Source organism: Electrophorus electricus, chromosome 3 (assembly GCF_041902795.1).
Source record: "Electrophorus electricus isolate QZ-2024a chromosome 3, ASM4190279v1, whole genome shotgun sequence".
NCBI lineage: Eukaryota > Metazoa > Chordata > Actinopteri > Gymnotiformes > Gymnotidae > Electrophorus > Electrophorus electricus.
Genome location: NC_137499.1, coordinates 27,419,491 through 27,443,037, shown reverse-complemented (window position 1 = coordinate 27,443,037; position 23,547 = coordinate 27,419,491). Strand labels below are relative to the sequence as shown.

At 49.1% G+C, this 23,547-nt stretch overlaps 1 protein-coding gene across 3 annotated transcripts in view; it reads left to right on the top strand.

Annotated features, from left to right (window-relative positions):
* The window catches only part of xylt1 (xylosyltransferase I), a 52,943-nt gene that overhangs the window by 5,594 nt on the left and 23,802 nt on the right, over positions 1 to 23,547 (top strand). For 2 of the 3 annotated variants that reach the window (XR_014122710.1, XM_035531760.2), the window contains exons 2-3: positions 16,798 to 17,260; positions 19,400 to 19,572. Coding sequence is in view for 2 of the 3 variants with exons in the window: in XM_035531760.2 (XP_035387653.1) it covers positions 16,798 to 17,260; positions 19,400 to 19,572 (636 nt within the window). In the remaining variant the exon portion in view is untranslated. The remainder of the gene's footprint in view (positions 1 to 16,797; positions 17,261 to 19,399; positions 19,573 to 23,547) is intronic. The other variant, XM_081710879.1, reaches the window with a different exon arrangement.

The window sequence follows — 23,547 nt, the reverse complement described above, 5'->3', positions numbered from 1 at the left end:
CAGGGCAGCACGCTCATTAGCACCTCCTCCACACGAGCCCATACGAGGAAGGGACATGCATCCAGGCCGCCGGAACGCCCGGATAATCGCGTGTAGCATTTCTGCAGCCGCTGGCGAAAAAACGGGGTGAGGTTTTAAGGGCGTCCCCACCGAAAACACAGCTGGGCATTTCATGCTGCTGCGCGGTGCTTCAGAACGGCAGCGATCGATCCGTTTCTGTTGAGCTGATGGTTGTCACCTGCACTTCCACGATGCGCTCTGCTAATGAGGCAGGTTCAGGTTTTTTTTTCTTTTTCTTTTCTATGCGTTTTTTTGTTCCCCCTCAATGACTTCATCAGGTTTAGAGAGAGCCTGCGTGTTGGTCTTTATTGTACGGGCAGACACAAAGAGCGAGCCCCGGGCGCTGGTGGCATCAGCAACGACTTCCGAATTGTCAATTATCCTGAAGTAGCTTCGGTTAGTAGCGATGTTTTTATCTTCCCCTTTTTGCCTTTTGTAAACTTGCCCATATAAAATGAGGTAATTACCGTGTAAGCCAGGCCTTACAATGGGGGCCCGTCACCCATGCCGGCGCGCTTAGCATTAGCATAACTGTGCTTAGTGTGATTTCTGTGTAGGTGTGTGTTTGTGTGGCAGCCTCAGATGGCCCCAACGCCTACTCCCCGCGCTGACGCTCATCTCGCTCCGCTGACACAGGATCAGTGCGCATGCTTTTGTTTATTTATGCACTTTTTGTAGCATTTACCTGTAACATTGGCTCATGTTTGTTTGGTTTTCCAAAGCTCGCTGTGAACGGAAGCCCGTTTGTTGTAATTTATTGACCTGTGTTTATGACTGAACGATATATATTTAATTATTCATTATTGCAATATAATGCATTATTGCAATATAATTCATTATTGCATAATAATAATAATAATAATAATAAGCAATACTGACAAGCCTAAGATGCTCCATTTAATGCTGTGGGGATGTTTTGATAAAGAAAGGCATTCATGTGATTCCACAAACATAAACAGCTGCCATCATGATCATACAGATGAGACATGAACAGTGCCACACTATTTATACACCAGTAGATTTAATAATACATTGCAAAACCAACCACAGCTTCGATATATAGCAATATAATCACGGTACATTTTGTCCGTCTTGCAAGCAGCCATAACCGTTGTTGGTGATGTTGTTGTTGTTGTTGTTGTTGTTGTTGTTGCTGTGGGTTCTTGCCACATCCTGGATCCGCCTCCTCTACGCCTGCACCCCAGCGCCCGGGCTCTGCGCACCGAAAAACACGTCTGCTTGTTCGGGGGCCCCTGAAACGCCGGCTCCCCCCACAGGAGTCGGAGAGCGCTGCAGTGTTTGCGCTGGGGCCGCAGTCAGGCGGCGCGCGGATAAAGAGGCAGTATGATGAAGCTCAATTCACCCAGTGTAAGGTGTGCAGTCGGCGGGCGAGGGCGGCACTCGCGCACGTGTGGAAGCGTGCTTGAAACAACGGTCTGGTCAAGCAAGCAATGAATGGGAGGCCTGTGTTGCTGCACACTCACTGATGGCTAATAAAAATAAAGTTGGCCACAAACTGGACGGCCCCTTACGGCCAGGACCCAGATAGCTAGTATGTCTGTGCTGTCCTTCTCTCTCTCTCTCTCTCTCTCTATCCTTCCATCTCTCCCTCTCTCCATCAGTTCTCATTTTTGCTTCCTCTTTTTTCATCCTTCCTTTTTTATCTTATCTTTTTTACAGACTGTTCTGTCTCAGTCTGCCTTTCTTTCTGTCATATTCATGGAGATAACACAGCCCACTAGCTCCTCACATCCAAAGGAAAAAAAACAGACATACAGGCATACCTCCCCGCTCCACACACACACACACACACACACACACACACACACATGCACGCCCCCCAGAGTGTGTGGCACTCAGTCCACCTCTGCCTGATGTTGTCTCTGTGTAGTCCCAGCGGTGTGTTCAGCACACTTGTGCAGCCCATGAGATCCCTCTGCCATCATATAATCTCACCACTCATTTCCAGCCTCATTACACATGGGCTAATCACAGCCAGGGATTAGGGCAGATGCTATAGCACATAACGCAAATCCATAATCCCATGTGTTGCCAATGGGCCTGTGGGTAAGTGTCTTAAACGCCTCCACCCCCAACCCCCATCTGTTGTTGATTTCACTGAAGGTCGTTAGTGCTTGAGGTTTTGGTAGTAATCTTGATTGTGTGTGTGTGTGTGTTTTGTGGTGTTTGTTTGTGTGTAGATAATTAAAGTATGCTAATAATGTTATTAGTTTAAGGGGTTTCCAACCCTACGTTAATGGGCCATTTTTTTAAATATTAAGCACATTCCACTTTATGGAGCAGCTAGGGTAATGGCATGTTCTAATTTAAAAATGCTGTTATACAAATTCTGTTCCTGCAACCCAAGTGGCAGCTGAAAGCTTGGTGGAAAGACCTAGATCAGAAGCCCGTCTGCTCCAAGCAGCTCATCTTGGGGGTCGTGGTACTCTGAATAACCCATGACATAGCAGTATGGTGAGAACTCCCACTGAGTTCCTGCTGGGGGCTGGGCTATGCCAACATCCCCCGCCAACCCAACGATCCACTGCTCTCCTCCACTCAAGAATCATTCTGGATTTGGGCCCACAGCTCTCATTACAGCGGCCCAAAACAGCTGTCCAGAGTGACCCGAGTTGCACTTAAGGGCTTCTTCCTTGAGACATGACTCAGCCTAACTCAGATTCGGACATCCGGCTTCCGGACGGGAAGTGTGGAGAGAAGAGGGAGGAGGAAGTGCAGGTGCTGTTGCTGAAACAGAACCCCATGTGGCAAATATAAATATATATAAAAACATACATACTTTAGTCCCTCAATCCACCATTGACTGGCGTAATCCCCTTCAATATCCTGGGCTTTGATGTTACTTTGCACAATGCTGATGTGTCTTCATTTACTGTTTATAGCCCTGTAGTTATAAAGTTGTGTGTGTGTGTGTGAGAGAGAGAGAGAGAGAGAGAGAGAGAGAGAGAGAGAGAGAGAGAGAGAGAGAGATTGTGTCAAGGGACTAAACGGCGAAAGGTGTGACAGAATGTGGTTGAACTACTCTTACCAGTGTCTGCATAAAGGATGGTGTTGCTTACGTGGTTCCACCCCACCCTCTGGCAGATTCTAGCACATTGCATTTACAGATTTTTGAGTCGACTCTGTAACTCAGTACCTTTGAAGCTGTGTGTGTGTGTGTGTGTGTGTGTGTGTGTGTGTGTGTGTGTGTGTGTGTGTATTCTGGCCAGGTGAACGGCGCTCCTCCACACAGAACTGCCCACCCTGCGCTAACAACACCCTCCTTCCCTGCCACCTCCAGGAGATAATGCCCCATTATGTAGACATGTAGAGATTCATTATACCTGCATGCACCTCGGCAGCAAGTGCTGAATATAAAATTGTTTTGTCACTGCTTATGGTAAACTATAAATCACACAGCAGAGTTTTTAAAAAATGCCTTTCAACTTCATCGTCATACGGCTTTGCTATCTTGCAAGAAGAATGTAATGTGTCGTAAAATTGCTTAATTATTTGATCAGCAGTACTAAGTCAAACAACCCGATATGGCTGAGCTATAAGGAAAACAACACGCCTTGTAAATCCATGAAATCTAAATTTCTAAATTGCATTTCAGGCGTAGTCTGTAGCCCGGGAGTATTTTAGCCATGTCCCTTCCGAATGAGCTTTGGAAATGTGAGAGAGCGAATATCTCTCCGTGTAAAAGCCTGCCACTTTACCAGCGATCCGATGAACGCAGAACAGATCAATTAATGCAGCCTATTCTGTGTCTGGCTGTCTATCTCTTCCCATCACTTCAATGAGAGCTGAAAGCAACGTATTGACGGGGACTCGATGTGAGTTACACCTTTCACTGCACGGCGTCGGTGTTAAGCAATCAATTTTAAAAGGTTTCCATCCTAAACACACGCGCGCACACACACACACACACACACACACACCAGCAGGAGCAGCTTTTGAATGACTGTGAGAGCCTCCCCGATGATCTGAAAACACTCCATTGAGACGCGCCATGGAGTAATGGCGATTGAAAGGCTGCCAAATCAGAAAGGCTGCGCTTCGTCACCCTCAGCCCCCTCCCCCATCCATCGCCGCGTTAATAGAAGGAGGTAAACAAATGACCATAATTAGCCAAAGAGCTGTTATTTTCGCAGATCGTCCTTAACTACCTTTCTCTTGACGACATTCGCTTCGGTCGCGTTTGCCATTTAAGCGCAGTTTAGGCTGATTTGCCTTTAAGTGTCGGTTGCCGTTTCCGCGGCGCTGAACCAGCGCCTCTCATCCAAACGCCGCGGCGTCCTGCGGCGCCCGCTGCGCTCGAGGCTCGGCGCTAATGTAGCGCTGTGCGGCTGCGCCAGGCCTCACGGGCTGTGGCTGCCGCGCGTTTTCACCCGGGTTTATAGCGGCACTAAAACCCAGCATCGTCGGTTTAATTAGAGTCTTTGGTTTGCTCGTGGACGAATCTTCTTTCTTCTTTCATGCTCCTTCCTCCTGAGACTGTTGTCACCCACACTCGCTTTCTTTCTCTTTTACTCTTGTTTCCTCTCTCCTTGTGTTTTTTCTGTCTGTTCTCTCTCTCTCTCTCTCTCTCTCTCTCTCTCTCTCTCTCTCTCTCTCTCTCTCTCTACCCTCCCTCCTGGAGGATGTTAGAAGGATTTGCTTGTCTGATGGATAGGCCTGTGTTGGCTAAATGATCCCGCGGGATCTGTGAGGACACTGAGGATGATGCCTACACACACACGGACACACACACGGACACACACACCCAACTGAGCGGGCCCTCCACACCCCTCACCCAGCCCCGCTGTCTCATACACCAGTACAGTCTACCTCTGTTCAGTTCAGCAGAAGCAGTTACAGTTCAGATGAGGGAGCTTTATTTACACGATGCGTAACAGCACACTTATATAATCAAAGTGCTGAGTACAAAATGTAAAAATATGGGAATATTTCATTGCTATTATAAAAATTTTTTTTAAAACAAATACAGCTAGGACCATTTTACTGACCAAATTACACTTGTTAATTAATGCCCCATCAAAAATTTAATGTGGTTTAAGATTAATCTGTGTCTTGCACTAGTTTTCAACTTGGAAAACCAAGCAGTTGTGTTTCACTGTTGCATCATCCAGCCTTCGGTACTGTAAAGGCATATAGTGTCACTGTACAGACACCTGTAGCATAACTACCGAGGAGAGGCATACAGCGTAGCTAGATTGATGTCAGGGTGTGGCAGGGCACTTCTGACACACACCATATGATTATCGTCCCATCGGAAGCCGCACGGTGCTCCCGCGAGGCCGTGCAGCGCTGGGACGCTGGGTGAACAGATTATTCTGGGCACTCTGAGTGTCTACCGCATGCCTTGCAGTAGTATGGGAATACACTGCGGTTGGGAGGCGCGGATAACTGCATACTTCCCTCTCTGAGCCTCGACTGCAGTCGTGCACGGCAGGGGCGGGTTTATACAGACACCTGCTTCCTGTGTGCATGCAATTAAGGGGCGAAGATGGGCAGCAGAAACTCAGCAAAAACCACTGCTTTCAACAGCTAAGCAAAATTTAAGGTGATCATTGTCAGGCTACTCATTCTATATACAGTAATAATATGGCTTGTCCTTAAAAAATAAAATAAATCAGGTGAAATTCGGCTCCTGGATAAATAATGGCCGTGGGGGGATATGTTTGGAATGCCCAAAATGCAGTCCACCCTGACAGCAGCACAAATCATCCTGACCATTTAAACTTCCTGTTTGGACCGTGGACCAGCACAAGGGAGGTCTTTGCAAATAAACCAGCGTCACTGGCCTCCTCTGAAAACGCCCTCACAGGTGCCTTCGCTCACTCGGCAATCGGCGAAGTCCTGAGCAGGTCCCCGGGTGCAGCCGGGGCACGGATCAGGGGCTGAGTGTCCGCGGGGCCATTTCAGCCCGAGTGCCAAAGCAGAGGGCACGGAGTGCCGCGTTGCACCTGACAGGTGTGACCGTGAGAGGAGCCGGCACTACACGACTGGCCGCTCTGAGCTGTCAGGTGGGCTCAGGGAGGTCCTGGGTCCTGCCGTCCGGCCCGGCTCAGCCTCGCTCTCTCACTGTTTCCGTCACTCTCAGCCTGCAACGTGCCGACATTCTGTACTATTCCTCACCTCAGCTTGGAGTTCGCATAGGTCGCTTGCTGTCACATTTCCTCACACACACACACACACACACTTCCCTCTCGCTTTCGCTGTCTCCTCATCCATTCTCCCATGCACACGTGCCTGTCCCTCTCTCCTGACCAACCCTGGCCCTCCAGCCGTGCCTTGGAAGTTGCCTAATCTCTCCCCTGCAGTTCCGAACGGCCTCCCGCTCTCTTTTTTTTTCATGAGATACGTTTCATGTTTTAATAGCCACGTGGCCGCACGAGTCTCTGAAGTGCCGTTCCCTATTGTAAGTCTTATCAATGTTTCAAATTAGGCTTTAAAGATGGCTGCTTTCCATACATCAGCACCTTTGTGTTAGCGCGTCACCTCCGCTATGCCCCTGTGCCTCTCCCTCTGCGCCTCCACTCACTCTTTAAGGAGGCGGGATGTGGGACGCGCTGAAGCCCCGCCCCCCCCCACCCGGCTCGGGTGTGCTAATTGGATCCTGTGATCCATTATGCATGCTCGTATTCTAGCGCTTGCCTCCACTGTTGCGCAGGAACTAGAATATGTTTAAAGTTAGAATGTTAGTCTACAGTATGCCACAGTCTGGTGTGCATTCCAGAAGACTGTTTAAAAAAAAAAAAACATTTTGTGGTTTCTGTTTTGTAGTTTCTAGCATTCCGTTACCCAGACTTGCATTTTTCAGCGAAGATAACTTTCTGTTTTGTCTCTTTGGTTATGCTGCAATATGCCCCTAGATTGCCTGGAAAAATAGCACACATAGCTCTTTCTGCTTTTCAGACATGGACCTTGGCAGACTAACGTGGTGATATAATTGTGACCGTCCAGCTTGCTGCAGAGAACGGTGGGATTGCGGCCTTTTGGCTGGAGTGGAAACATGGGCAGTGTGATAAGAACCATGCGACCCGGACTGCAAACTCCAGCATGGGTTTGCAGACTGCACCACCCGACGCGGCAGCGCGAGGAGAGGGGGCCCGAAGAGAACGAAGACGGAAAGATCAGATGGTCTTCGGTCAAACTGGGTGGACAGCCTAGCAGATTGGCACTATGTTAACATGCATAGCTGCGACAGTGTTTGACACGCTCGTGCCTCTAACCGGGAGACTCAGAGAGGTCGGCCGGTCAGGGACAAGCTTCTGTGACTTCGTGTGGTCATACGACCACATCACACTTGCGGTCGCTAACGACGCCTCTGTTCGGTCACTGGATGCTGCAGAGTTCTGCCAACAGGTTGCAACGTTTGGTGCTTGTTTGTTTGTTTGTCTGCCTGTCTTGGCTCCTATTAGCCTCACGGGGCCTTGGAGAAGATGCTTTCCACTCGTCTTCCTTTATGACCCCGTCTCAAGAAGGGGGCTCCAAGTCCGTGGGCAACAGTCAAGCGAGTCCTAATGGCGCCTGCTGGGAGAAGAGAAGGTTCCACAACATGATCCGTGTTGATAACGCTGAGTCTTTTGAATGCCATAAAATGGTGGTGGTGATTGTGAGGGTGGGGGGCATAGTTTAAAGCAAGGGGAAAAAGAGTGTAATATTAAAACCACGCTAAGACCTAAAAGGAGACGAATGAAGTCAACGCCAGCCGGCTCGATCTGGGATTAAAAGGCGGATGCAGGGCGTGGGTTGTGAATGATTGCGATGTAATTATTTGGCTCTTCAATGCAAGGGTGAGCATTGTTGAGGAGAGAGCGATCCGGTGGTACCGAAACGTAGAGAGTGGTCCAGTGGTACTGAGTTTGAGGGAGCGGTCTGGTCCGGTGGTCCGGTCCAGCCCGCTACCACACCGAAAGGTTGGCAGTTCCTCCCGAGCGGGACCAGACAGAAATTTGCATTTTTGGGTTCAGTGTGATGATATCAAGGTGTAAGTGACAAAAATGTTCTCAGTGCGTGTGATGGATTAGATTTCAGCACGGAGGACAGCTGCTTTGATATTTCTCAGACAGGTTGTTTCGCAGCTGTTGCACCAAAGGATATGGCCCTCCCCCGTCAGCTCACACAGTTCGTTTACTGTGTCATGACAGAACAGCTTAGAGTCCACATACTGGTGTCTTTGAGCTACAGAATGATTATATAGTGGTGTCGGTATATGAGGTACTTCAGTTATTATTTCAAATGATTCATGAAAACAGACAAGCAAATGAAGGCATTGTTAATCTCTCTGCTTTTTTCTTCGAATGTTGAATATAATTGCTAACCTATAATCTGCTTATTTAAAGAATGCCAAACAAAATATTATTTTACATTATTACATAGTCCTATTTCCACAGACTCCCAATAAATGTCAGTAGCTGTGAACACAGTACCCAGAACATGGAGCTACAGGCTTACACCCTCACACAACTCGAATGTAGACAGGCTAACGAAGTGTCTCACACTGCGGCTCCTTGAGCCGCAGTGTGAGAGGTCAAGTCCAGTCAAATTGGGACCCATTGAGTTCTGCTGTTAGCCTCTGCATTTGAAATCAAGAAGGCATGGATGAAACGGTATGCCAATTAACGGTGCCGTGCTTACCGGGTTTAGAATTACAGAGGGCATATCAATGGTCCGCATGTGTGTGTGCGCGCGTGCCCTGGCATATTAGCTTCCTCCCCAAATGTGTACAAGAGGACAGAGCCAAGCGCCACATAAGGGCGGTGGGGGGATCATTGCAGCTACAGTGAAAGTAGAGCAGGGAAGGGCGAACCGGGCCGTGCTTACGCACGTCCCCAAAACGCGAATGCAGCGAACCGGGAAACAAAAGGGTAGAGGGAGCCAGGGGAGCAATTAGCAAACTGTCACACCTGACATGCCAACTCCTTCATCTTTCAAGTCGACGTTTGTGACGTTGGCATCTCGGGGCGAAGCACTTTCCTAACTTGGCTGCTTATGTTCCGGTCCCTCCACGTGGACTGTAGCAGCCAGCTACCCACAACAGATGCTCACAAATTACAGGGTTTTCGGCTCGTTGCCGTCCAGATCCTGGCACAGCCCGCAAGCAGCCTTGATAGTTTGTTCCACGGACTCTGCCTTACCACTAGCTGCCAGGGGAGAGATTAGTTCTTAAAACGCTCCCAGCTGGACCCATCGGCAACGAGGAAGAGCCTCAGTTGTCCCGCGTGCACTTGTGCGCTCGCCACACGTGTGTGCGCGTGTGTGCGCGTGTGTGGTCGCCTCCTGCCCGTTCCTTAGCTCGCGTCCTGATTCCTGGAAGAGTGTCTCGGCACGGACGCGCTTAGGCTAGACTGCAGGAGAGCACGCCGCAGCGTACAGGAACTGCTTTATATCATGAAATAGACTGAATGACTCCTGCAAGTACTAATCTGACTTTGTTCCTTTTATCCCTTCTCATTATAGTCTCATTATTAGCACATAATTAATGGGGGCATGCTCTGTTGTGAGGAGTCCAGCCTAGCAAGACAAGCGCTGCTTCGTGTTCCCGTTACAGCACATGCTGCTTCATCACAACTGCATCTTCCGTTCTCTGCAGTAGAGTACTTGCAAACAGGTTGTTAATTCGACTAACGTGGGAGGGTTTTTTTTTTTTTGGACGTTTTAATCATACGCCATGAAAAGCCTTAATAGATAGAAGAAGGAGATATATTTTATCTAGGTGAAGCACCACATGTTCAAAATGTAGCCACAATTCCAACAGCTTTATTGTAAACCTCACAAAACAACCGGGGTCACACCCAGGTCGTGGCGGAGGGGGTTTGGGTTGGGTGGGGGTGGTCTGCGCTGCTAACCACCCAGTTCCTCCTCTATCAACTCCTTGAGGTTTCGTTAAGAGACCTCGGGCCCGCGTGAATACTGCCTAATTGCAGCACCCGCTCATTTGTATGCCACTTTAAACGCTTCGCCTACCAGGCTTTACCTCTCCCATTACACAGAAGTATGTGCCGGAGGGATAGAGGTGGTTGTTTATTTTGATGTAACAGGGGGGTTTAAATAAGGAATGTGCCGGAGTAATTGTAATGCACCAGAAACGGAAGGCAGTGTCTCCCATTTTAATGGATGCCCCTTTCCCGGGCGGCTGTTTTGCTCCCAGCTATGGATAGACAGAGAACAGGAAGGGAGACGCACGGTTATGGCTAGTAGTGGGAAGCTACTGGAAGCACCATGCCATCCTCATGTGCCATGCTTTTTTATTAGGACTGTTGATTTAAATTTTTGCGAATTTATAATGTAAAGCCCAAATCCCTGTAGTGATGGATTACCTTTGGCCACCCGATACACCAGCCTTGGCCTAGGCGCTTTAAAGCCGAGCGAACGGCTGGTCTGACGGGCGACTCTCTGCTCCGCCAAGCCCCCCGGCCACAGAACTGCAGCACGTACCGGCCAACCGGGCCGACAGGTGCTTCACAGAACTTCTGGCTGCCATCGGCGGGAAAAGCGTCATGAAACGTTTTCGAGCAGCGTTTTATGGGGAGTCTTCCGGAGGAAAAGAATGCCGACCCTAAGCCTGGTCCCCGAGGCGCGGTCTTTGGTTATTAAATCCCGACCAAGGTTTTGATCTTTGTTCGCTGCAGGGCCGAAGCTGCTGGTGGAACTGAACCACTTCTCCCTCCTGGGAGCTGGTGAGATCCGTTTGCTGTAAAACTAAACAGGCTACCCTGACACAAATACTGTCAAGCATAAGAGACTATAACCCAAACCATGCATTAGCACAGAACCCTCCCCTATACGCAAGTTTGTGTTTATAAACAAACTTAACAATAAACAAAAGTTTGGTTATAGTTTGGTTATAGTTCGTTATAGCATTACGGTCAGTGCAATAAACATCACATTTATGCACTGGGTTACAGAGAAATCACTTAAATCTGCAGAAAGTAGTTCAGTGTCAGGGCCATGCGGGAAGGTTTCTGCGTAGTCATGCGCCACAGCGTGCAAACAAGCACACTTGTGCAACCTTCAGTTGGTGATTAGTCAGGACTGGTCTGGTTTCGGGGAGCAAGCTTCAAAAACATCTGTCGTGCAAAAAATATGTTTTGTTCGAAGTTCCGTATTAGCTTTTACGCTCATTTATTTCTTTATGTATTTGTTTGTTTGTGAAATATTAAAGCGCGCTTGAGCTGATCTCACGAGTGCATACTCCAGTGCCACTATATCCCCTTCTCATTAAGGCGGTGGATGCGATTCAGTGTGAAACGATGCAAGCCATTCAGTGGATTTGGGCTGAACTGTCTTTTCAGCAGCAAATTACACAGTTATGTATGGGGGATAGCAAGTGAAAGGACTTTTAATTAGTGGATTTTCAAAAACTGTGGAATTTCCCGTGGTCCCTATCGCTGGAGAAGGAAAAAAAATCTTATTAACTTTGGGTGAACGTTTTAAAGATTAGCCTTTACATGCATCTACAAGCCCTTTGAGAAGAAAATAAGCAATAAGATTTCCTACCCGCCCTGTCCCTGACTTCTTGCCATAACATCTTGGCTCTCGCTCTCTCTCTCTCTCTCCCTCTCTCTCTCTCTCTCTCTCTCTCTCTCTCTATATATATATATATATATATATATATATATATATATATATATATCTATACCACTTTCATTCTGTTTCCTACCTTTCTGTCTCTTGCTTCCTCGTTTCATTTTCTCCTGCCTTGTTTCTCGCTTTTTCATACACCCTACAGTAATAGTCTTCTATATTTGGTGTCTCTGTCTCATGTAGGCCGAGGGCTGTATTGAGACGTATCTGTGGGCTGTATTGGGCTATATCTATAGACTCTTTTGGGCTGGATCTGTAAACTGTGTTGGGCTTTATCTAAGTGTTTTATCAGCTGTGTCTGGCGGCTGGATTGGACCGTATCTGTAGACTGTATCCGACTGTGTCTGACGGCTGGATTGGGCTGTATCTAGATTGTATCGGGTTGTGTCTGAGGACTGTATTGGACTGTATCTGTAGACTGTATCAGGCTGTGTCTGACGGCTGGATTGGGCTGTATCTCTAGATTGTATCGGGTTGTGTCTGAGGGTTAATCAGACTGTTTGTAGCCTGTATTGGGTTGTGTCTGAAGGCTGGATTGGACTGTATCTGTAGACTGTATCAGGTTGAGACTGAGGGCTGTATCAGACTGTATCAGACTGTATCTGACTGTATCAGAGGGCTGGGACATGATAGCCTCCCTTTTGCCTACTGCAATCCCATCGTGTTCGTTCGCCGAGTCCTGCAGAAGAGCCAGAGCTCCCGACAGCCCATCAGTGCCCCGAGACGCTCCACGGCACTCTGAGCAGAGAGAGCGGAGTGCGGCAGAGGATGAGAGAGAACGAGGGAAAGGCACCAGGGAGAGAGCGAGGAAAAAAGACCGAGGCAGAGACAAATGCAAAGTCCGAGAGCCAGAGACAGCGAAAGAGGGAGACGGCCGGAGAGCCTGGCACTACCGAGGTCTGTGTGGGATCGTGCAGCGTGGAGCGCGGAGGCGGTGGTTCAGGGCCAGGTGCGGCGGGAGCACTCGAAACAGCACGGCGTTATGTGGTTATGATAGGCAAAAAAAAAAAAAAATCAAAACTGGGTTGCAGTGTGCTGTGCTCTTGGAGCAGTAAGCACTTTTTCTTCTCCCTCTGTCTGTCTCGGGCTTCAGTAACAGTGTCTTGTGGAATGCATCTCCACAGAGCACGTTTTGTTGCAGTATACCAGCAGCACCAAAGCCACGAGAGGGCCGTCTTGCGTACAGGTCGCCGGCGGTCGGGGAAAGTGTCAGCAGTTGTGAGCGGAGCCCCGGTGGCATCTGACAGACGAGGCGGCTCTTCTTTAAGGCGTGCTGCAGCGTCGCAGTGTTCTCTGCATGTTAACAGTGCCCGCGGGACATTTGACACAATATTCCTTAACTCGTATTGTGATATTTTTTTAAAGGTCTCGATATTAACCGTATTTATTGATGCACTTAATATGGCGAAAGTAGGAGTCTGAGATTACTGGAGCTTGATTTTCATCTTGACACACTGGCTGCATATATGGATTTAGTTGTACCGATCTCTATATTGTTTTACCCTTTGCTTAGAAAAATCTAATGACAAGCACAGTTAACATCCAACCGATTGCATTCCTGGAATTTGGGTCGGCACGGAGTGACGCGAGGTCAGTGACCGAGAGCTGAGGTTATTTTGGCTGTGTCCTACAGTGGTGGACCAGATCTCTGATAATACCATGTTTTGTTTCTCAAAGTGCGATATGCATTGTAACAGTACCTTGTGAAGAGCCTTCCGGAGACCAGAGCTAATTTTTCCCCACATGCACAGTGGGTACACTGTAACAGGATGAGCCTTTTCTTGTCCCCGCACTGCACGTTTGTGCATGCATGCGCTCAGCATGTAACGCAAGCACACGTGTGCTCTCTGCCTGTGAGTACGCATTGTTTATTGGTCACTGTGTAAGCATCCATTCTGTGCTTTAGTGCCGTCACTGTGTATACATGTTTAAGTGTGTGTCTGTATAACTAAGCACTGGGTATTAGTTTGCTTCGCCCTCTGTACCGGTTTGCTCTGTTGCTAAATGTATAATCTGTGTAGAAGTGTGCATTAGCAGAGGCTGTTTGTACATGAGTGTTTACTCTCATCAAGGGCTTGTGTATGGGTATTAGGCGAGGCTGTTTGTCCAGCACATTTCAAACAGATAACTCAAACTGCACAAGTCAGCATGCGCCTAAAGCCTGTGTGTGTTCTCCGTGTGTGTTCCGTGTGTCTTGGTACCTACTCCACACGCTACGTGTAGTGCTCCGCAATCCGTACCTAAACGCTGTGGGAATCAGCATGCGCCCCCACCCCTCTGTGGTCGGCTCCTTTCCCAGGCTGCTTTGCTGCGCATGTGACTGACATTCCCCATGCACGAGTGAACCACAGATGCTAACAGGGCCCGCACGTTAATAAACCCCAGCCCATGCAAGTGTCTTCCTCCCCCTCTCTCTCTCTCTCTCTCTCTCTCTCTCTCTCTCTCTCTCTCTCTCAGTCGCCTTCTCTCAAGCCCAGGGGTCAGGGGTCGAACAGTGACCCGTGGAGCACGGGGTGAAAGCAAACTTTGCTGCCCCGCGCCATAAGAGGTAGCCTCGGGGTGGTGGGGGCCACAGCTGGCCTGTGCTCGACCACCGCTTGGCTGTAGCAAGAGCATTATTTGGGTTGCCGCGCTGTCCTCAGAACATCCTGTCTGCTCACTGGCCCCTGCACCTGGACAACTGAGACCGGTCAAGAGTGCTGCCGTTCCGGTTCGCCTCAGGGCCACAATGGAAAGCGGAAGGTCCTAAGAGGACTGTGAGGGAAAAGGCCCAGGAGTAGGGCTGATTTTTACAGTCTTACATGATAAAGGAGTCCTAATGAATTGGTTGGAATAGTCATTATCGGGGCGAGTGAGCAGCGCTATCAGAAGGCAGCGTCTCCTAACAGTGGCGCCCTAAAAGCGCCAGAGATATGGAATAAACGGCTGCCCACATTCCGAGTGGACGAAGAGCGACGCCCTAAAGGCGTGGCCTTGCTAACTCCTCCCTATTTAAGTTGAATAGGGAGAGCATTATGTAGCTTGTAGCTGCTCATCATAACATCCGGTCTATTTATGGGCCGGGGCGTGCGTGCCTGCGCGTGTGTGTGTTACGGAAATAGGCCAAGAGCAGCTCCATATCCTCTTAATCCAAGCAATCCGAGCAGGCGTGAATGTGCTCCCATGTGTGTATGTGCTCGCATGTATGTGCGCTGACGTATATGTGCGCTCACGTGCATGTGCGGTTTTAGGTGTATGCACTCGCGCGTATGCGTGCTTGCCCGTGCGTTTGCATGTATATGTGTTCAGGTGTATACACGCTCGCGTGTTCAGGTGTATGTGCACTCGCATTTGACCTTTAGGCCATGTTAGCTATGTTTCCAGCCAGAATCCGTGCGGTAATTAACAGTGGCAGCGGGCGGCGATGGACGGAACACCGAACTTTTTATGACACGATGGTTGACCGGTGCCATCTCCGTTGGGTCCCTGTGCTGTCCGTTTAACAAGCCTCATTTGCCTTGCTGTTCACACAACATAGATCCTCTCTGGCTGCAGTCAGTTAGGATCACTGTTAGTGTCTGGATTCTGGAGATGGTATTGATGCACTGGGTTTAAAGACAGATTCCCTTTGGTGAGGTTCTCTTATATCTCGTGAGACATATGAACTGGATTTGGAAAACTGGTCTTTGTTAGTGTTGTTTGACAGTGCATTTTTAAAGGTAAGTTAAAGTAAAGTTGTGATCAAAATACATTTAATCAAAAAAAAGGACACCAACAGCAGACAGAGTCATATAGTCTGCATTATTTCTGTCATGCACAGTGCTAGCATGGCTGTTTCATGGCAGGAGAGAAGATATTATGCTATTGACTGGGTTCAGGTTTCAGATGTGCCCTCTCCATCCAGTCTCCTATTTATCCATCTTCCAAACATTGTTTGTTTGGCTGTATTTGCTGAGAGTGGTCCAGGGACACGCCCTCCCTCATGAAACAGGTGGAGGTGTGGCGCACGTTGCTCTGCTCCTAAAGTCCGAGAGAAGGTACAGAGGCAACAGATAAAGTGGCATGATAAATGAGTGTCTCCCTCTCCCTCCCTTAGAGTGATGGATGATGAAAGAGCAAACCTCCTTCCTGAAAGAGAGAGAGAGAGAGAGAGAGAGAGGGAGAGAGAGAGGGAGAGAAGGAAAAAGGAAAAAAAGACAAAAAGCCGGGGGAGTTAGCCAGAGAACCGGAGGTAAGAGGAAACGACAGGAAACGGGTGATGGGGGGGGGAGACTGCAGGGGACCCAGCAGTGTGGAGCAGGAGCTCCCACTGCACTCTGGGAAACAGGGTTGTGTGAGCGATCAATAGTCTTTTCTCCGGCAGGCTAACATACCTCCTGTGGTTTCTTGGGCTATTAATCCAAATGCCTGTAATTTCCTTGCGCAGGGCCCGGTATTCCAGCCCCCGTTACCGGGGATACACCGCCCTACATACACATGATGGCGAGCGGACCCGTGTGACAGTGTTCGCTGGGATGCACAGAGCATCCCTGAGATCGTATTCTTCCCTATTTATGTCTTAGTCATGAAACCTCTGCTGCCTGGGTTGTTTTGCAAATCAAAGAGAACCAAGCCTCTAGGATAATAACTGAGTAATAATAATTGAGTAATAACATAGATCTTTTATTAGTTTTATGATTATTGTTGTTCTTTTCCTCACTCACAGTGTGTGCTCTGAACTTCCTGTTTTCTCATTTTGCTCCCATAATTGGAAATCTGTATCTCTGAGTTTGATCAGAAGTTCCATAGAATGCAGATGACCGTGTAATATATTAGAATGACCACAATGTATATTAATAAAGCATTCTAACAACCAGAATCTATAATAATGATAATGCATTCTAATTATCATAATATATAATAAAATGCTTCCGCGGCCGCTTGGCATGAAATATCTGTGTTTCTGCGGCTCATCGATCGACCCGAGACAGACCCGAGGCCGGCACGAGACGCGCTCCGTCTGAAACGGTGTTCAGGCGTCACCTCACCGAGCACACCAGCACCGCGGTGGACTTCAGCGCTGTAATTTAGGTCGCTCCTCGAGGAGGTACCGCGTGGTTCTGACAGTGGCATTCACCTTCCCCTGACGGCAGCTTGCCTTCTCGTTTTGTCTGTGCCCTTCAGGATGGCTACTACTCCCACCGGCCCAAGGAGAAAGTGCGCATCGACAGCAACAACGAGAACTCTGTGCCCAAGGACTTCGAGAACATAGACAACAGCAACTTCGGGGCACGCTCGCAGACGCCCCGCCCTGCGCCGGCCAAGCGCAAGCAGGAGTTGCTGGAGAGGGCCCACGCGCAGAGGACGCCCCCCCGGGGCTCCGACGAGGCCGCCCGGGACGCCCCACCTGGCGGGGGGAGCCCTGACCGCGCCCGCCCCGGTTCTGGCCCCACCCCCCAGCCGCCTCCCGCCCCCGACATCAAGTACGACCAGCCACCCAAGTGCGAGATCACGGGCAAGGAGGCCATCTCCGCGCTGTCCCGCGCCAAGACCAAGGAGTGCCGGCAGCAGATCGCCGAGGTGTACTGCCGACACAAGGAGAAGCAGCTCATGCCCGAGAAGGTCACTCGCTACTGCCCCCTAGAGGGTGAGTGCGCCGCCCAACTTAGAACATCCTGTGGTGTCGGTTGAAGGTCAAATAAAATAATAAATAAATGAACAAATATATAATGAAATAACCTTTCTCTATAGGGATAATGACTGATTACAAGTTTTGGCTATTTTTGTCAATCAGGAAAGCATTATCAGAGCGTTTTTGGAATTTAAGATAAACAATACTAAAGATAATGGTAGTTTTTCCAGAATTAATTGCAGTGCTGTCATCGGAGGTTTATGGAGCGGCTTCATTAAGACTCACGGGGCTGGCATCAGACAGGCGCAGCGCTTGTAATTACAATCAGAGACAGGCTGCAAATGAGATTCGGGATTTCTGTGTGAGGGTAGACACTTGTAATTGCTATGCAGTGCCTTTTTGTTAAACACCCCCCCATCTCCACCTAACTATCTCTCCAGCCTACAGAAAGCAGATTCAAGCAATTATGCAGTGCTTAGTGTTTGGCTCGGAAAGTCTATTCCGACGCAACGGGCGCGTTAAAACAGCAGTGACGGATCTGTTCAGGGATCGGGGGCTTCTGCCTGGGGAACTTTCCGGAAGCCCCTATGGTTTCTGACAGACATGACAAGGCTGTCACCGTGGAGATGACAGTCTGGGACTTGGAGCCAGCGGTGGTGGAGGAGGCAGGGTCTGGGTGAGAAGATTATCGTTTCAGTGCCTTTTTTTGGGAGTCGCTTAGCGCGCGCGCGTGTGTGTGCGTATACAAGCTTCTGGTAATTGTTGGATGAGGCAGTCGATAAGTTCCGAAGGCAAACGCTGACAGTTTTATCCTGTGCCAAGCCTACACGAAAAAGCACCATAAAAAAGCACAAAAAAAAGTCACAGATTGGAAACAAACTTGTTTTCTAAGAACATAACGCATGTGGAACAGTCAGAGACGTCTTCAGGGCTGTTCTCTTCGACACACCGCAAGCGTTTTGCTGTAGGCTTTGTAGTCCCATAAACCACGGAGGACGCCGCACGCTCGGGTTCTAAAGGACCAGATGCCGGCTGTCGGCTGCTGGGCATAATTAGAAGCTGATCCAACACCACGGACCGGCGAACGCGTGCAGCCTAGCCTGAGATCTGGGGATGAGACGTCAGGGGGGGTTGGCTTACAGACTGCCGGAGGCGACCCTGGCCCCGCCTTAACCAGAGGCCCTGGAGGAGAAGGACTCCGCTCACCCCTTAATGGGTTGAAACCTCCAGGCTGCAAGGCTAACCTGCCAGCCCCCAGGCCCGTCCCAGGCCTGCGGACGCTGACGGCTGCGCTGTAGTCTCTGCTCCTCTGCCAAGCATTTCCTCAGCTGCTGCTTGGCCCCACGCGGGGTGGGGTAACTCTATACGGGGCTCTCCGATCTAGACCTCGCTCACCGCGCACCCTGCTGCCCGAGGTGGCCGTGGCGGGCGGTGACAGCCCTCGCACACTCAGTTATTTCACGGGCTGTTTTTAGAAAGCCGCACTCAGCTCTTAGCCTGCTTTGGCAAACTGAGCTGGTGGAACAGGAGGAAAGAAGGAGAGTGATGGTGGATTTTCTTATAAAGGGCCACCACGCCACGTCCAGCGGGAGCCCAGCGGGAGCCCAGCGGGGTACAGTAGGCACGGCCTGGGACGCCTGCATGTCACCGTGGTTGGCATGAACCAATTAACCAGAGGTCTCCAAGAGAGCGATGGCTCCGGTTTGTGCTAGGAACTTCTTCTGCTGTGAAGATGAATGGAAACACACAAACACACACACACACACACACACACCCTTATACATATACTTTCACCATTCAAAACTAGAAAGTATATATATACATATATAGTACATTTTGCAAATGGCCCCACAGTAAAGCTAGCAATAGGAAAAGTCTTTTTTTGTCCAGTTCTGCACAGACCTGGAATAACTAAAATGATAAACTGTAGTTGGAAAGTCCTGTGCTTAATTCCAGCATGAACTGAATAAGCTTGTACTTGTTATTTTTAATAGTAAGAGTTACTGTACCGTTTGCATGTGTTATGTTTTATAGGAATGTATTTTGTAAGCATATCTCTGTTTTACAAACAGGGCACCCCTGTAAATGCAGCTTTGCTCTCAGTGGGATTTACTGTGTGTGTGTGTGTGTGTGTGTGTGTGTGTGTGTGTTCAGGTAAAGCGAACATGAACTTGCACTGGGAGGAGGACTCTATGGAGACGGTGCCAGCTGTACCCGTGCGGATTGCGTTCGTGTTGGTGGTCCACGGGCGAGCCTCACGCCAGGTGCAGCGGCTCTTCAAGGCCATTTACCACACATCACACTTCTACTACATCCATGTGGACCAGGTATATACACACACACACACACACACACACACACACACTCACACACACACACACACACTCACACACACACACACACACACACACACACACACACACACACTCAAACACACACACACACACACACACTCACACACACACACACGCGCGCGCACACACACACACACACACTCACACACACACACACACACACACACACACACACACACACACACACACACTCAAACATCCCTGTCCCGCAGCATCATGGATGAATACGTAAGTAGATGGACTGGAAAGTAAAATGACTTTTAATTAGTCTTCAGGTCATAGTTCATAGGTCAAATACATAAAAAACATACAAAACACACCTAAAAAGTGTTCAAAAGTTAACATCCAAAATGTACATCACAAAAATATCAAGTGTAAACAATAGTGAGAGACATGAGTGTGTGTGTGTGTGCATGCATGTGTGTGAGTGTGTGCATGCATATGTGTGTGTGAGTGGGTGTTGAGGAGATGACCAATTAATTAGCAACACAATTCCATACTTGCTGTGACTCCTAATAGTGAGTGTTGGTCTTGGAGTCTAGCAAGGCAATTGTCACCTCTGCCTCAGTGACCTGATCAGCCCCTGACTCAGCCCTGAGTCACCCGTGGCTCGCCTCTCATGAAGAACCTGCCAAAGTGTTGAGGGTTTCTCCGGCTTGGCTTGTCTGTTTCGCACAGTTAGGTAGCATGTCTGGCGCTGTCGGTTTGCCCGCCGTACTCTAGGCCAGCGTCCTGAAAAGGAGAGAGTGGCGAGTAACGCACGGAGGGCAGGGTGGTTTGCACAGGATGGTCTGGGTTGGGTTGCCAGGTACAAGGACACATATCCCACACAAAAACTGAGACACACCCATTTGATTTGTATCACTATGAAATCGGAGGTTAATGGGAGAAATGACCAACTGGGGCCACAGCAGGAAAAAGGGTTAAACATTGAGTGTTAGCAGGTATGCACTTCTGCTACACTCAAACATGGACCAGGTACACACACGCACACACACACACACACACACACACACACATATATATATATATATATGTACACTCTCTCTCATTCTCACTATACCACACCTCACACTTTTAATGTATACATGCATCCAGCACACATTTGTAGTACATATACAGAGAATGCGTTCATGTTCACACACCTTACACACCCTCATTATCTCTCTCTGATACACGCACGCATGCTTACACACACACACACACACACACACACACACACACACACACACACAGAGACAGTGAATGTAGTTTTTCCCTTTGAATGCAGTTTGGGCTAGTGTTTGATAGGCTAGTTCTTTGGTGAGTGCACGTGTGGCCTCCTGTGTTTGCGTGTGTGATTTCCGTTGTGTCGTGAGTGTGTGTGATCTTGTGTGTGCGTATGTGTGCTCAGCTGCACGTGTCCACATGAGAACAAATACATCAGCATGAGTCAATGGAGGGGCGCAGGAGGTGTGTGTGTGTGAGCTGAGACGGAGGAAACCGGAGAGAGACATCCTGCTTCTGTTCCTCTCCTGCGGAAAACATCCTTTACTGCACGCGCTACCTCGGGAGGGAAGGAGAGGGCAGGGGAGGAGCGGGAGGAGGAGCAGGAGGCGAGGCATGCGGAGGTGGCTACATAAACAGCAGGTTTCCAGGCTCCGCTCTTCAGTCAACACACTGCTTCAAAAAGTTGATGGGGATTATTGCACAGGTGTTCTTCAGAGCCTCACGGAACCTCTCTTCTCTCTACACAGCAAGCGACAGAGTGGGAACATGAAAGCCCACCACACACACACACACACACACACACACACACACAATCATACAGACAGCCGCGGTGTGCTCCTTCCCTCGCTCATAATTACACACAACCAAGCTTACGCTTAATGAACTACTTCAAGACACGGAAGGAATGAAGAGTGTTGGGGAGGGTGGAGGGGGTGTCGACCCCATCATCTCGTAATCTCCCAAGGGTGTGTTAATACCCTCAGAACTGTGGGAGGGCCTGATCAAAGCCGACGGGAGAAACAGAGGAAGGACAAAAGGGGGAAGGATAGAGAAAAACAGACAGAGAGAGAGAAAGAGAGAGAGAGATGCAGAGAGAGATGCAGAGAGAGTGTGAGAAAGAGAGAGAGAGATGCAGAGAGAGTGTGAAAGAGAGAGAGAGAGATGCAGGGAGAGAGAGAGAAAGAGAGAGAGAGTGTGAGAGAGAAAGAGATGCAGAGAGTGTGAGAGAGAAAGAGAGAGAGAAAGAGATGCAGAGAGAGAGAGAGAGAAAGAGAGAGTGTGAGAGAGAGATGCAGAGAGAGTGTGAGAGAGAGAGAGATGCAGAGAGAGTGTGAGAGAGAGATGTAGAGAGAGAGAAAGATGCAGAGAGAGTGTGAGAGAGAGAAAGAGAGAGAGAAAGATGCAGAGAGTGTGAGAGAGATGTAGAGAGAGAGAAAGAGATGCAGAGAGAGTGTGAGAGAGAAAGAGAGAAAGAGAGATGCAGAGAGAGTGTGTGTGAGAGATGCAGAGAGTGAGAGAGAGAGAGAGAGAAAGATGCAGAGAGAGTGTGAGAGAGAGATGTAGAGAGAGTGTGTGAGAGAGAGATGCAGAGAGAGTGTGTGAGAGAGAGATGCAGAGAGAGTGTGTGAGAGAGAGAGATGCAGAGAGTGTGTGAGAGAGAGATGCAGAGAGAGTGTGTGAGAGAGATGCAGAGAGAGTGTGAGAGAGAGAGAGATGCAGAGAGAGTGTGTGAGAGAGAGATGCAGAGAGAGTGTGTGAGAGAGATGCAGAGAGAGTGTGAGAGAGAGAGAGATGCAGAGAGAGTGTGAGAGAGAGAGAGATGCAGAGAGAGTGTGAGAGAGAACTTAAATTTGACCAAGGCATTACCGAGGCATTTGTCTTAAGTCACCTGGGGAAGATTCTGTGCGGTATCTTAAATTAAAGATTTTTTTAAAAAACGTCCTTATTAATGACAGTCGAGTCGAAACCAACTTGAAATGCACGAAATTACTGCACTACTGATCATATTTACTCTCTACACACCCATATGAAAAATACGGTATCCAAAAGAAAAACTAAATATTTGCATGCTTCATTGATTTCAAAAAGGCTTTTGATTCTCTTTGGCACAAAGGATCATTCTATAAACTTCTTGAAAGTGTAGGGGCACAGAACAAGACCTAATTAAAACACAGAAAATAAGTGTGGCATAAAAACTGGCAATACGTGAACAGATTTTTTTTTTCTCTTCGGAGTGTGCAGTGAAACAGGACTGCCGCTTAAGCCTGAGTCTGTTTAATATTTACATAAACAAATGAGAAAAATGTTAGAGCAGACTACAGTTCTCCTGTTCTCCCCCCGCGCTGTCTGACTTACAGTAGGCCCTGGACCCGCTGGAGCAGTACTGACAGGCCTGGGCCCTGGACCCGCTGGAGCAGTACTGACAGGCCTGGGCCCTGGACCCACTGGAGCAGTACTGACAGGCCTGGGCCCTGGACCCGCTGGAGCAGTACTGACAGGCCTGGGCCCTGGACCCGCTGTAGCAGTACTGACAGGCCTGGGCCCTGGACCCGCTGGAGCAGTACTGACAGGCCTGGGCCCTGGACCCGCTCGAGCAGTATTGCCAGGCCTGGGCCCTGGACCCGCTGGAGCAGTATTGCCAGGCCTGGGCCCTGGACCCGCTCGAGCAGTATTGCCAGGCCTGGGCCCTGAACCAGCTGGAGCAGTACTGACAGGCCTGGGCCCTGGACCTGCTGGAGCAGTATTGCCAGGCCTGGGCCCTGGACCAGCTGGAGCAGTACTGACAGGCCTGGGCCCTGAACCTAATCTAAACAAAAGTTATGTTGTTTCAAAAGTGATCCAGTTCTCAGGCATCAAGCCCCATATTTGCGTTAGGCAAAAATGTAATGAATCATGCACCATGTATCAAAATCTGTCCCTCTGGAAATTTTAACCATGCACTGGCTGAACTCAGGGAAC